Source organism: Sorex fumeus, unplaced genomic scaffold (genome assembly GCF_029834395.1).
Source record: "Sorex fumeus unplaced genomic scaffold, SorFum_2.1 ptg000028l, whole genome shotgun sequence".
Classification (NCBI taxonomy): Eukaryota; Metazoa; Chordata; class Mammalia; order Eulipotyphla; family Soricidae; genus Sorex; species Sorex fumeus.
The window spans coordinates 7,684,681-7,699,449 of NW_026606085.1; the positions used below are offsets into that span (position 1 = coordinate 7,684,681).

The 14,769-nt window shown below is 49.7% G+C and overlaps 1 protein-coding gene across 1 annotated transcript; it reads right to left on the bottom strand.

Moving 5' to 3' along the window:
- Positions 1-13,479: 13,479 nt before the first annotated feature.
- FUT4 (fucosyltransferase 4) lies at positions 13,480-14,595 on the bottom strand. Its single transcript, XM_056114811.1, has one exon. The coding sequence runs from the start codon at positions 14,593-14,595 to the stop codon at positions 13,480-13,482; it is 1,116 nt and encodes a 371-aa protein (XP_055970786.1).
- Between the last annotated feature and the right edge of the window lie 174 nt (positions 14,596-14,769).

A 14,769-nucleotide genomic window follows, 5' to 3' on the forward strand; every position in this document is an offset into this window, starting at 1 on the left:
ACCTTTTTTTAAATTTTTATTAGTGAAACACCATGAGGTATAGTTGTAGACTTACATATTTTTGTGCTTGGGTTTTGATTATACAATGATCAAATACCCATCCCTCCACCAGTGCCCATTTTCCATCACCATGTATCTCAGTATCCCTCCCACCCCATCTCAGTTTTAAAGAGACACCAGAAGTGAGTATGCACAGAACACCTTACCACGTGAGGACATAATCAGAGGGCAGCCTGCTGCAAACCAAGGACAGAGGCCTCAAGAGAACCAAATCCAGCAGCAAATTTGTCTATCCTACTATCGTGAACTAAATTTGCGATTTATTTTGTTTCAGCCACACCCAGAGGTGCTCCAGCCTTCCTCCTGGCTCTGGGATCATTCCTGGTGGGGTTCCTAAGACCAGATAGGGTGCCAGGGATTGAACCTCGGTTGGCTGCATGCAAGCTAAGTGCCTTACCTGCTGTACTATTGTTCCAGCCCCTAAATTTTCTGCTTAAGCCTCCCTATTGATGACATTTTGATTTTTGGGTTTTTTGCTTTGTTTTGCCTTTTTTTTTTTTGCTACACCCAGTGATGGTCAGAGATTACTCCTGACTCTGCTCTCAGAAATTACTTTTCTCAGGAATTACTCTTGGTGGTGCTCAGGGGATCATATGGGATGCCAGGGATCAAACCCAGATTGGCCTTTTGCAAGAGAAATGCTCTACCCACTTTATTATCTCTCTGGCCCAGCCTATGACATTTTGTGACGGAAGTCTTATTAGTCTAAAACAATCAATCTCTTGTTGCTTGCCATTATACAGTTTGTATATATACAAATCACTATGCTTGACACATAAAAGTTTTCAAAGATATATACTCAGGTATCCTTTCCTCTGCAAAATCTTTTCTCCCCCACTCTGGTCCCCATCCCTCTCCTAAGTATCCTTTCTGGACTTCAGCTCTTATGCTTTCCACTTGGTTCAATATGGTTTAAGCTTTTAAGAATATTATCAGCTCTTAATTTTTGTTGCATCATGGGACTAACACCAGAGAATATTTCCTCTAAGCCAGAATGCTCTGTCCAAGAGGAACAATGGACATTGGAGGTTTCCAAAAGGAAGTTGATGGATTTACCCAACAAGGAGAGTTGCTAACTCCTGGACCAATGCAATGGACTATTATTAAATGGTTATGTTTTTTTTTTGTAGGAGTACTGCTATTTATTCAGCCACTGATTAGCTGATTGAATTGTGCATGAACTCCGCCTTACTTTTTTTTTCATTTTTTATAATTTTATTTATTGAATCACTGTGAGAGCAGTTACAAAGATTTCGGGTCTAAGTCTTGGTCATACAATGAAACACCCATCCCTTCACCAGTGCCCATTCTCCACCACCAAAAACCCTAGTATACCCCCATCCCACACCCTCCCCTCACCTGTGGGGCAGATGATTTCCACATTACTCTCTCTCTACTTTGATCACATTCAATATTTCGACACCAGACAGACCATTATTATTTGAGATTTTACCCCAACACTCAGATCTGCTGAAAAGGCAACAATAGACAATTTGTGTTCTATTGCTGGTTATGAATAACATATGATGTCGCGTGACTGCAGTAGGGCCATGTGATTTTGAAATTCCTAAATTTTAACACTTAAATCTGGAGGGATTACTGCCAAAAGCCACTGGGTTTTGAGATTTGCTCCTGAGTCTCTGGGATCATGGCTGTTGAGCTGCTTGATCAGGAGCCAGAGAGGCCGTTCATGGACGATGACTTGTGGTCTCGTTGGGGTGGGGAGGACAGGTCCGGCTCCACCCCATCCCGTGAAGCCCAACAAGTTTTGTCACTGCAGGCCCAAGCTTGACTGTCCAATGGCCTCTGGAAGATGGTGGCCACCGAGCCACCAGGGGGAAACAGGCGGAGGGACAGTACCCTTTCCCCCCTGGGGTGGCCCAGCGACAGTAACCTACTGCAGGGTCTGGACACATTTCTGCCAAAAGCCGCTGGGTTTCGAGATTTGTTTCTGAGTCTCTAGGATCAAGGCCGTTAAGCAGCTTGATCAGGAGTCAGAGAGGCCATTCATGGACAATAACTTGGGGTCTCATTGGGGAGGGGAGGACAGGCCCGGCTCCACCCCATCCTGTGAGGCCCAACAAGTTTCGTCACTGCGGGCCCAGGCCTGACTGTCCAATGGCCTCTGAAGGATGACGGCCACCGACCGGTCAAGAGGGAGCAGGTGGAGTGACAACACCCTTTCCTCCCTGGGGTGGCCCGGCGACAGTAACGTACTGTGGGGTCCGGATGCATTTCTGCCAAAAGTCGCTGGGTTTTGAGATTTGTTTCTGAGTCTCTGGGATCATGGCCATTAAGCAGCTGGATCAGGAGCCAGAGAGGCCATTCGTGGGTGATGACTTGAGGTCTCGTTGGGGTGGGAGGACAAGCCCGGCTCCACCCCCATTCCGTGAGGCCCTGTGTGTCTCATCACTGGGGGCCCAAAACTGACTATCCAGTAGCCTCTGAAGGATGGCGGCCACTGGGCTGCCAGGGGGAACAGGCCAAAGCACGAAATCTATTCCCACCTGGGTTGGCCCAGCACTGGTAACCTACTACAGGAACCAGACGCATTTTTACCTAAAGCCTCTGGTTTCCAAGATTCGTTTCTGAGTCTCTGGGATCATGGCCATTAAGCAGTTCAATCAGGAAACAGAGAGGCCTTGCCACCAATTATATAGCTGAGCCGGAGGTGGTTTGTGGGTGTGTTTCCCTAACTTTTGGCTGTTTACTTTCTTGGTAAACTTTGCCCCAAGTTTTTGGGGTCTGGCCAAAGGCACAGCAGCAATTTTGGGGTATCTGGAAGTCTGAAGGCGCCATCAGGCTGCTGATGCACTCGCCTCACAGGTACAGACTGACCTGCTGGCGGCACCATACCCCCAAAAGGGTTATGTTTTAACACTAGTGAGAACCATCTTCCATGGGAAGGGACTGAATAGGAAGTAAGGCAGATGTAACTCAGAACTGTGCTCTCTGTGCCATTAATGAACGTAGTGGAAATCTTGAGCCTCCTCTCTTAATACCTGTTTAGCATCAAGGAACTTAGAGGAGGATCAGCAGCTTGACCTTATGCAAATGTTCAAATGCTCATATGTTCAAGGTATAAATATCTGTTGGTTCTTATTGATAGCTTCAGTGTATGGGCAGAAGCTTTTCCAGTCTGTACTGAGAAAGCCAGAGAATGGCTTGGTGTTTCTGTGTCCATTAGAAAAATCTGAACATAGGAAGTCATTTTTCTATCAACCAAACCTGTGGATAGAGTTATTCCTTTCCTTTATTTTAATAATAGATATGGGTATGGCATTATGTTGCTTTGGTTTCTGTTGCTTTAACTCTTGTTTTTTTAAGACAGCAAACAACTCTGTCCTTACTTGGTAATAAAGGACCTTATACTCCTCCAGGGTCTAACCATTTCAAAGTGATATCCCTCAGTTTAATAGATCTGATCTTTTCTTTCAGATAACTTAAGGGACCCAACCAATTCATTGCCTGGGGCCCATTATAAACTAAGGTAGCGTAAAATTTCCCCCTTGCACAGGCAGGGTCTGCGCCCCTCTGTCAGCATGAAGCAGCTTCAGAAGATGGACCACCGACCATTTTCCCCTTAAAGATTTAAGGTGGTGAAATCTCTAGGGAGGGATATGATGTAGGCAGGTAGATAGGGAAAGGCCCTTTGCAATGAAACAAAGTTTCATGGAAGAAGAATTCTAGGAATGACCCACCTTGTGGATACAGAAAACAAAGACCTGATAAGACCATCCCCAGACCCTGAGGATATAGGCCTCCTCCCCATGAAATTCCTCTTTTTGGACCTCCCCTTTAATCTGATTAACTTTAGTGATTCAGCCCAAAGAAGACCATCACCGCTCCCAACCTCCCTGGTAACCTCCTTAGCAACGGACTTTTACCTGGGAAGAAGCTTCACGTGGGGGCGGGCTGGAGAAACCCTATAAAGGTCACCTTGAACAAAGGAAGGGTGAGCATATGCTGCCTGAGCTCTTGTGCTGCTCTAGCCCACATGGCTGAGCACATGTGGTGCCAGAGCACATGTGTCGCTCGCATCTCCCCTCTTGAGATGTGTACTTTCATGCTTTCGTGTCTAATGCTAGGATGTGTGTAGGGGCTCTCTCCGCCCTTGGAGAAACCCATGTTCTCTCGACTACTCTCTCCCTCCATACCTAAAAATCCTCCAAATAAAATCTATTTACTTCACTCCTGAAATTCCTTTCTGCGAGGTGAGACAAGAACCCAGTAACCCTGGGTCCTGGGTGGCAGAGAAGGGTGGGGAGAAAGTGACCGTCTTTCTCCCCCCCCCCCCCCCCCCCGCTTCACATAAGTCACCCATGGGGCCAACCGACATCGAGAGAACCGAAGAGACAGGTCTGAGAGAATGGGGATAGAAGCTGAGAGAACAAAGGAGCACGTGCTTGAGAGACCCTGGGGCCTCCATGACATACATTTCTTCCATGTAATAAGCTGCTAAAACTATATATATATATATATATATATATATATATATGTATATTGTTTAAGCTTTTGGGTGGTTGGAAGATTGGGTTTGGGATGCTCCTGGTAATGTTCTAGGGCCACTCTAGACTCAGTGCTCAGAAAGGGATCACTCTGGTGGTACACAGGGGATCATGTGGTTCAGATCAAACCTGAGTCTCCTTGTCTCCTTCACACAAAGTTCAATTAATTCCTTAACATTTTCAGGCTTGCTGTTCGAGTCCTTGTTCTCTCTTGAACACGTATCTCACTTGCTTGTCTCTATGTTTCTTTGTTTATCTCCACTCTGGAGAAGACTGTTCTCTCTTGAATTCATACTTCCTCTCTTTCCCTACCCTCACATCTTCTAAGTTTCAATAAAGACTATCTTGCCTCACCCAAAAGCAAATAAAAAATGAAGCTTTAATGATTTTAGGGCTGCAGAGATGGCACACAATGGGCTGAGCACCTGCTCAGCACAGCTGACACAGACCGTCAGAGTTGGGAACTGAGTGAACGCCTATTTCATAATATACCTGAGCCTTGGGGAACAGAAACCCTGAATTCTAAACTTTATCTCTAAATCCCTGTGGGTCTTAAGATCATGACCATGGGTTTCTGCAGAGACCAAAGGAGAAAATCCTTTGTGCTATGAACATAAGGGGCCATTTTATCTCTCTTAGGAACACAGTTCCTGCCTCAGTCATCTGCCTGGCTCTGCTGTATCTCAGATACTGTGAGTTCACTCCTGCCTTGGGACAATGCTACCTCCTTCCCTCTGGGAACATTTCCCCCAGAATTGTCTTCCTCAGAGTCCTAGCAGGTAATGTTGATCACAAGGAGTCAAGTTGAATTTAGGTCATAGGTCATAGGCGAAGAGAGGCGGTAGTATTGTTCTACATGGTCCTCTTTTTTTTTTTTTATCTTCACCATCATCCAGCGAAGTTTCTGAATAGGAGGAAATTGAAGCCAAGGGAGCTTAAGCAACATGCCAAAATTCAAGATTTGAATTGAGTCCAGTTTCTCAACTACAAGATTCTCTGCTTCTCAAGGGTGGGCTTGTGGATTGGCATAGGGATGAAACCAGAGGCTCACACGCAAGATAAACTAAACAGTTCTATAGCCGAGCCACACTCGCAACCCCAGAGCAACCTGCCTTAATCCAGTTCCAAAGCCCGTTGGCGCTCCAGAATGTCAGATTCGCGGCCGGGCACTCACAGTGATTTCATCGTGACAGTAATCATCTCCACAGCAAGGTTACTTAAGAGTCAAGTGGAGAATGGGCACTGGTGGAGGGATGGGTACTCGATCATTGTATAAAATGTCTGTTACCCAGGAAGGGCTCCGTAAACTGGAGCTGTTTTTACTACCACCACACCTCTTGTCCTTCTCCAACTTTTCTCATGGGCTTTACTCCAGTAGGCAGAGCCCTCTCCTTAAGCCATCGACTTTGATTCTGACTTTCAGTTCTGGCTACTGTTCCGGATCCTGCCCACTCGGTCCCCAGCATCTCAGCTAGCCACGGGAGACTGGCAGTGGAACTGAAACCACTGGAACAGAATCCCAGCCGTCTCCTCTCTGTTCACTTTTAAATCCCAATTCTGTTCCAATCTTACCAGATGCTACTGTACTTGAATGGTTATAATAAAACTGCACAGTGCTGTTGAAAAAAAATGTACATTAAAAAGATCCTGTTTTATAATACAAGATTACCGCATCATATTTGAATGCGTTGAAATATGGTTTGAAGCATGGGAACACCTGTAAGGGCGATTAGAGGCTGCCCTAAAAGCCTCTATCCCTCTTGGAGAGCCTACCGAGAGTGTTCTGCCCACATGGCAGAGCCTGGCAAGCTTCCCGTGGTGTATTCGATATGCCAAAACCAGTAAATACAATGGGTCCCATTCTCCTGACCCTAAAAGAGCCACCAATTTGGCAGCGTTAAGAAAGATGAGGAAGAAGAGGCTCATAAAACCTCAGGGCCAACCCCGGATGCCAAAACAAAGAAGGACAAAAATGACTGTCTGTACTTTCAATGCACGTACACTGGCATCGAATGAATCCATTGAGGACTTGATGGTGCAAGCGCGAAAGGTCAAGTATGACATTATTGGTCTGACTGAGACAAGAAGACATCAAGTACATCATACCGTTTTTGACACTGGGGAAGAACTGTTCCTTGGAACATGAGACAAAAGAGGTGTCAGACACGAACTTGGCCATAAACACTGATTCATTCAAATGCCTAACAACCCTAACCGGACTATTACACTTGAATAGATGTGGCTCACTGCCAGCAGTTTCTATCTTCGTTGTCTATGCACCAACATCCAATTGTGATGAAGGAGAAATTGACAAGTTCTACATGGATCTGGAGAAGTTCTATAAAGAAGACCACACCTTCTACAAGATCATTGTCGGTGATTTTAATGCCAAGATAGGACCGAGAAGATCAGCCGAAGAACTCCACATCGGGACCCATGGCCTAGAATGGAATGAACAGGGTGAGAGCTTGTCTGAGTTCATCATGTCGACCAAGACCATCCATGCTAACTCACAATTCCAGAAGGCCGAATCTAAACATTGGACATGGGAGTCTCCTGGTGGACGGTTCCACAATGAAATTGACCACATCATATTCAATCGATGGTCTTGCCTAACCAATGTCGCTGCTGTCCCAAAATTCCAAACGGGATCAGATCACCGTCTCCTTCATGCAAAATTCTACTTCACAGAGCAGGGAGAAAGGAATGCAAAGTTTAAGAAGAGAACTCCCAGAATGACCACCAACTGGGAGCTCTTTGGCACTATTGCAGAAACATGGGAAGATGCCGTTGTTGACAACATTGACGAGGAATATGATTGACTGGTTCAGCACCTCCGTGATTGTGCGAGGAATGCCGAGAGAGAGATAGCGACAAAAAGACGACTGTCTTCGAAAACTCTCAAGCTCATTTCCCAACGTGACTTGGCGCAAGCATCAGGCAACCATAAGCGAACATTCGAGCTCGCAAAGCAGTGCAGAGAAGCAATAAAGGAGGACCTCAAAGAGAGAAGAACAGCAGTGCTGGCAGATGAGGCAGAAGCTGGGAAAAGCATTCTCAACGCCCGCCTGTCCTTCGCCAACTACAAGACCAAAATGACTGCTCTTCGACGTCCTGATGGATCTATCACATCTTCCAGAAGGGTAATGGAGAAGATTATCCATGACTTCTACTCAGATCTCTTTGATAGCCACATCCACCTGCCCACATACCAAATTCTGCAGGATGGATATGTCATTCCCAAAGTTTTCCCTTCCGAAATCTGACACGCCATTTCATCGGTAAAGAATTGAACAGCACCTGGCCCAGACAAGGTCAGACCTGAACACCTGAAGAACCTGCCGTCAGTACTCATCAATACACTGGCTCGGCTCTCCACATGCTACCTGTCTGAATCCAAGGTTCCATCCCAATGGAAAACCAACAGGACTGTACTACTATACAAGAAGGGAGACATCCACGACTTTGGCAACTACCGCCCGATCTGCCTGTTGTCTGTCATCTATAAGCTGTTCACTTGAGTCATCCTGAATAGGATTAGTAGAAAACACTAGATGAAGAACAACCATGCAAGCAAGCCAGTTTCCGAAAAGGATTTAGCACAATCAACCATATCCACATGATAACCAATCTCATTGAGGTTTCTCGGGAGTTCAAGATGCCACTCTGTCTAACATTCATTGATTTAAAGAAGGCCTTTGATTCTGTTGAGACTGAAGCGGTCATCGAGGCCCTAGCCAAACAGGGAGTTCAAAGTCAATACATCAGGATCCTCCGTGAGCTGTATTGCAGATTCACTACCAGGATCTCACCATTCTACAGGGAGATGATCATTGATGTCAAGAGAGGGGTACGGCAGGGTGATACTGTTTCACTGAAACTCTTCAGTGCCACCCCCGAGAATGTCATGCGACAACTGGAATGGGAAGGAATGGGAGTGAAGATAGATGGTCGGCAACTACACCACCTTCGCTTCGCTGATGACATCGTTCTTATAACACCAAACATCAACCAAGCGGCACAAATGCTAGCCGACTTTGACCATGAGTGTGGAAGGGTCAGACTACAGCTGAATCTAACAAAGACAATGTTTATGCGAAATGGTCTCATTCCTCACATTCCATTCACTCTCAATTGGATGAACATCTTTGAATGCAACAGTTATATGTACCTAGGTCGAGAAGTCAACATGACGAATGACCTGACACCTGAGTTGCGCAGGAGAAAGAGGGTGGCTTGGAATGCCTTCAAGAACGTCGAAGAAATAGCTAAGAGGATGAAGAACCTCCGACTCTGGGCACATCTCTTCGATTCCACTGTTCTTTCTGCGTTAACATACGCCTCAGAGACCTGGGCCCTACGCAAACATGATGAGAACGCTATTCGGGTCTCCCAAAGAGGAATTGAAAGAGCTATGCTTGGAGTATCACACTTCACTCAAATGAGAGAAAGAATCCGAAGTTCTGACCTTCATTGACAGTCAAGAATCAGGGATGCTGTCTCATTTGCCAAGGCGTCGAAAATCAGATGGGCTGGACACGTAATGAGATTTGGAGATGACCGCTGGACTAGAGCCATTACCGACTGAATTCCATGGGACATCAAAAGATCACGTGGCCGCCCACCTATGAGATGGTCAGACTTCTTCGTCAAGACCCTAAACGATCAATTTGAGGCTCTTCGTGTTCCTAGAATGAGCAGATGTCATTGGGCTACATTAGCACGTGACAGGGATGAATGGAGACGTTGCTGGCATCCACTCGAGCAAATCGATGAATAATGGATGTCAAGTGATCAAGTGATCAAATAAATCCTCCAAATGTTAAATCTGAGTCAAGAGAATTAAGAAAAATTTAAGGGGGAATTCTGAATATGCCTATAAAAAGCATAAAAGTGTGTTTTAGCCTAAGAGAATATTGGTCATATGTTAGAAAATATTATATTATAGATGCTGCTTAAGTGTACTAAAAAGTAAAAGATTGTAGTAAAAATCTCAATGGATGTGAAAGAACCCATCTTAGATACAGACCAGTCAACATAAATCAAATGTCAATTCATTACATGAACATACAAAACCGATTATCTAGTGAGGAGCAAGCATCCCTTTCTTAGCCTGGGAAAGGGCGGCTGTGTCTTGAGAGCTGCCCTCTGAAGAGCGTCCTCTGGTGCTTCCTGCCAGGCTGGTTTCCAGGCTGTGAATCCCCTAGCTACTGCCTGTGTGAAGCTCTGGCTCTGAGTGCTGACTTCACTGGACAAAGGGTCCCTGGAGGGATTCCTTCCTCATCTTCTCACTTCCTCCTTTCTCTCCTGGCCTGTAACATCTCATTGCATCTGCTGTGGATCTTGCGGCCTTCTCTTTTTGGGGAACTTCCATTTCTGATCTTGCTGTTTTCACGGTTATGCCTCTATCTCTGTTTTCTGTCATTCTGAGCATAGTGTATTTTGGAGTTTTCTTAGTTGAGTCTGTTTTCGGGCCTTGGGCTTGTCAGCTGGGAGATTAACCTCACTTGGAGGGAGACTCAGAACATGGTGGGTTGAAATGGCAGAGGTCACGGAGATTGCCAGACCTACCAGGAAGCAGGAAGTGAGATTTCTGACATGCTCACCTGGCACAGGTGTATCACGGGGTGGATAGCTGCTAAGAAGGTCCAAATCCCCAGGACTCCTGTGTGTGAAGGTTGGAGATTTTTGCTAGCCTGTTCTCCCCACTAGAACTCAGACTTTCTGTCACATCACCGAGCATAGCACCTGTGGGGAAGGCACTCAGGAAATGTGTGATTGCTGCCACAAGCGCCTGTCCCTCGACCCCACTTCAAGAAATAATTTTTGAGCACTCCTGGCCTAAATAGGTGTTATATTTTTCAGCATTTTGGGTAAGATTCGTTAACTTCTTAGAGCATATATTCAGATCCAGTTCTTTTACAATCATCTGAACTAGTTTGGTGCGAGTGTTGGTTCTCCGGGAGCCCTGGCAGAGCAAGAAATGGTGATTTGGACCCTTTTCCTTATGGAATTCCTTAGTGAATGTGGCTATAAACAGAGCTAAATTCTCCGGCCAGGGTGTGGCTGAATGGAAGAGCACTTGCCTGGTAGGTGTGTAGCCCTGAGTTCATCCCCAGCCAGCAAAACAAAACAAAACCAACTTCTTTCTTTCTTTTCCAAACCAACTTCTTCCAAAGTGAATACTGAATACAGTTTAGTGTGTCAACTGGGAATGAAAAACAAAACTAAACCAAAAAATAACCCAACTGCAGTGAATGTGAGGGTTCCAAAAAGGAAGAAACGTTCAAGAATATGCAGCAACACTGCAGGGCAGGCCTGTGCTCTCCAGCATGCTTGCCCATGGGCCCTTCCTTAAGGGCCCTGAGCACCCGTTTCTCATTGGTGAGCTCAGACTTCGTGATCTCCCTGCCAGGTGTCCCCTCTCACTCTCGCCCTTTCACCGTTAGTGCTCCCTGCAGTGTTCCCTGCAGCCTCTGCTTCAGACTCTCCTTGTTTCTGTCTCCTCTCAACATGCCTTCATCCCCCTTTGCCTAACACCATCATTCCTCAGAGTGTGCTTCAGGGAGCACAACTGGAGGGAGGGGGAGGGGAGATAGCAAAGAGAATACACTTGTCCTTCCTGCCAACTTCAGTGATGGGATCAGGCTTGTTAGGAAGTTCTGTACCTGCCCCTGTGCTCCTGATTTACGAACCCTCAGCAGAGTCTGGCTTCATTTAGTGGGCAGGAGCTGGAGGACATTTTGTAATGCCAACCAGAATGGGAAAATACTAGAAATGCACTTGGGTGTGTGTCACCAGGGTGAAGTGAAGAAGTCAGGCAAGAAAGACCAGAGGCTGACCAGCACAGAAACAGAGGGCCAAGGCTACGGCACTCACTAGCCTAAACTCAACGAACTCCCAGCCACCAGCGCCCAGGGGGCCCTGGCCAACCAGTCAAGCCTGGGAGGACAGATCTAATGAGGAGCCTCTGCCTACTCATGACTTTAGCTGTCTTGCACATAAAAACAGAATTTGTCATTTGTCGTGAGGATTCGGAGCATGGCTGCCTGGAGACTATATGCCAAGAGTAGCCTTTGCTGCTTGATCTCCACCCACACTTTCCCTGGGGTATGGTCAAGCTGCTCCCTAGGAAGCACCTTGTGTGGGTGGACCTTCTGAGCCAGGTTAGTGTCTGCGCCTAATCTTCAACCCTGGGCCTGCCTGCCAGAATCAGTTACACTCAGGGAAGGTAAACCAGATTGCAGCCCGTCAGCTGTTTTCTATAAACCCCTGTGATCTCTAACAGTGAGAACATTTCAAACCTGGAGCTTCTGCCACCTACTTTATTGAAGTTCACTTTTACTTTGTGGCAGAGGTGTGTGTGTGTGTGTGTGTGTGTGTGTGTGTGTGTGTGTGTGTGTGTTGGGGGGAGTGTCTCAGCTCCACCTTGCACACTTACCTCCCTCCTGGCACCCCAAGCCAAGAGTTTTTCATAGACAGAGCAATGTGAGGACTCAGGGAAATCTCATTCTCTGTTTTTCAAGTTGACTTAAGTATTTTCAAAGTTGGCCCCCCACACTGGAACTCTGAGGAAACAGTGGACACAATTGGATTTGGAGGAGGATTCAGGCGTGGCTGGTGCCAGGCTCTAGGGGGGTCTCACCCCCTTCCTTCCTGACAGCCCTAGCACAGATAAGATCTGGCAGAGAGCAGCCACATCATCAAGAACAAATCACGACACTTCCATCTGTTGGCAGAGTCCACGGTCATATTTAATTTAATGAAGAGAGTGAAGAAATTCCATGATTCTAGAAGTGGAATCCAGAAATTCCAAAACTGACTGAATGAATTCCATCATAAATAAAATTCCCTCATAACTTCAGACAAGACACAAGAGTGCTATCTAGTAGAAAGTGCCATTGGCTTCCTTCTCGCGTTAGCAAATACATGGTTTCCAGAGAAAGGGAGAAGATGGCTTTTCCTTTATCTTCATGTCTGTGATTTTAACTTTTAAAATATCCAGTTCAGGGGCTGGAGTGATAGTACAGTGGGTAGGGCATCTGCCTTGCAGGCAGCCCACATGAGCTTCAGTGTGGTTCGGGAGACCTGCTAGGAGTGATCCCTGAGTATAGAGCCTGAGCATTGCAGAGTGTGGCCCCCAAAACAAGGCAAACACAAAATATCCAGGTCATAAAAAAACATAAATACCTGAGAAATAATCAGAGCCGATGATTCACATTGCCAAGGGAATCTCCAAGGGGTTCAAAGAAACACTAGCCTCCCCTCTCCCTATGGGTGCTCCCCTCCCCCTCCCCCCCAGGTGGATTCAGGATTTGATTTCAAAGCAGCAGCTTTTGGCTCTAGCGAAGCTGGAGCGGTCTCCAAGTTCAGCCCAGCGCCCCGTGCTCACCGTGCTCACCGTGAGGGTACAGGGCAGTAGTAGCTGGTGCAGAACATTGGTTAAATAAGGCGCTGAGGCTACACTAGTCACCGCAGCAACGAGGGTCTCTGGAAAAGCAGGGCATTGCGGGGCGTTGGTGGAGGAAAGAGGTGGCCTGGGGACACAGAGGTCCAGCCCATGGTCCCTGACCAAGGAATCGGAGCTGGACATTGCAGCATCTGGGACAAGTTCTCCTGGCCCTGGTGTCCCTGTGGGCCAAGGTTCCCCTTCAGTCCTGTACAGGCGCATTAGAGCCAGGGGTCTGCACCACGAGAACTACAGCCGGGAGACCCTGGGGTGCAGCCGCCGAAGAGGGGCGCGTCGCGGGGCAGCTTCAGGTCGGTGCAGCGGCCCGGCGTCAGGCCCGGAACCAGCACCCGGGTCGGCGCTCGGGGTCTCGGGGGCGCCAGGTGTCAGGTCCGGAACCGGCCCCTGGGTCGGCGCGCTGGCTGTCAGGTCCGGAACAGCACCAAGTCGGCGCGCCTGCTGTCAGCTCCAGAACCAGCGCGTCAGGTCCCGGTGGCGGCCGGGCTGGCCGCGCGCGCGCTGCACAGCCTGGCAGGTGAGGCACCAGGACTCGTCCCATAAGGAGATGATGCGCACGGCGTGGCTGCGGCGCCAGTGGAAGTGGCGCAGGTAGGCGCTGGGGTGGCGGTCGAGGAAGCGCAGGTAGGCGGCCAGCGCGGCAGCGCCGCGGAAGTCGTCCACGTGGATGAAGGCACGCCGCGGCAGGAAGCGCTCGTAGTTGGCACGCGGGGGGCCCAGCACCACGGGCACGGCGCCCGCCAGCAGCGCGTTGCTCCACAGCTTCTCGGTGATGTAGTCGCGGTGCTGCGAGTTTTCGAAGGCCAGGTAGAACTTGTAGCGGGCCAGCGTGTGCAGCAGCCCGCTGCGCGGCAGCGGTCGCCCGTGGCCCGAGCGGCCGAACACGTCCACGGGCACGTGGCGCCGCAGCTGGCGGTAGTAGCGCACGCGCGCGAGCCGCTCGTCCCAGTGGCTGACCACCCAGGCCAGCAGCGCGCGCTTGCGGGCCAGCGGCGGCGCGGGGCCGGCGGGCGGATCGCGCGCGTGGCTGCGTGGGCGCAGGCGGCCATAGGGCACGAACACGTCCGAGTCGGTGCGGTAGGACAGCGTCCAGTTGAAGGCGTGCGCGGGCAAGCCAACCAGCGGCGGCGAGTTCGTGGGCGACTCAAAGTTCATCCACACCCAGAGCTGGCCCGGGGGCCGCGGCGCGGCGGGGCAGTGGCCGGGCAGCGCGCAGGACGCCCGCGCTGCATCCCGGTGGTGCAGGAGCACCGCCTCGGCCGCCGGGTAGTCGCTGCGAGCCGTGAGCGCTCTGCAGCCGCTGATGCCGAAGAGCCGCAGACAGTCGGGCGGCGGGCGCGACACGGGCCGGCCAGTGAACGGCTCCCACCACAGCAGCACGCTGGACGTCCGCGGAGGGGGCCCTGGCCCGGGCCGAGGGGGCGCGGGCACGGGCCCGAGCCGCGGGGGCACCAGCACCCAGCAGGTGCCGGCCAGCAGCCCGCAGGCTCCCAGCAGCAGTAGCAGCAGCGGCGCCCCGGGCCCCCGCCGCGCCAGCAGCCGGCGCTCCCGCCCCCTCATCGCGCCCGCGGCCCAACTGCGGTCCCAGCGCCGCCGGGAGCCTGCATCCCTCCCGGGTCCCACCTTCCCGGGTCCCGCCCCGCTGGGTCCCACCCTCTCGGGTCCCGCCCCGCTGGGTCCCATCCCATCGGGTCCCACCCCGCCGGGTCCCACCGGGTCCCGCCTCCCCGGCCC

Coding starts and splice junctions, on each gene's coding strand:
- FUT4 (XM_056114811.1), bottom strand. CDS start 14,595: ATGAGGGGGCGGGAGCGCCGGCTGCTGGCGCGGCGGGGGCCCGGGGCG.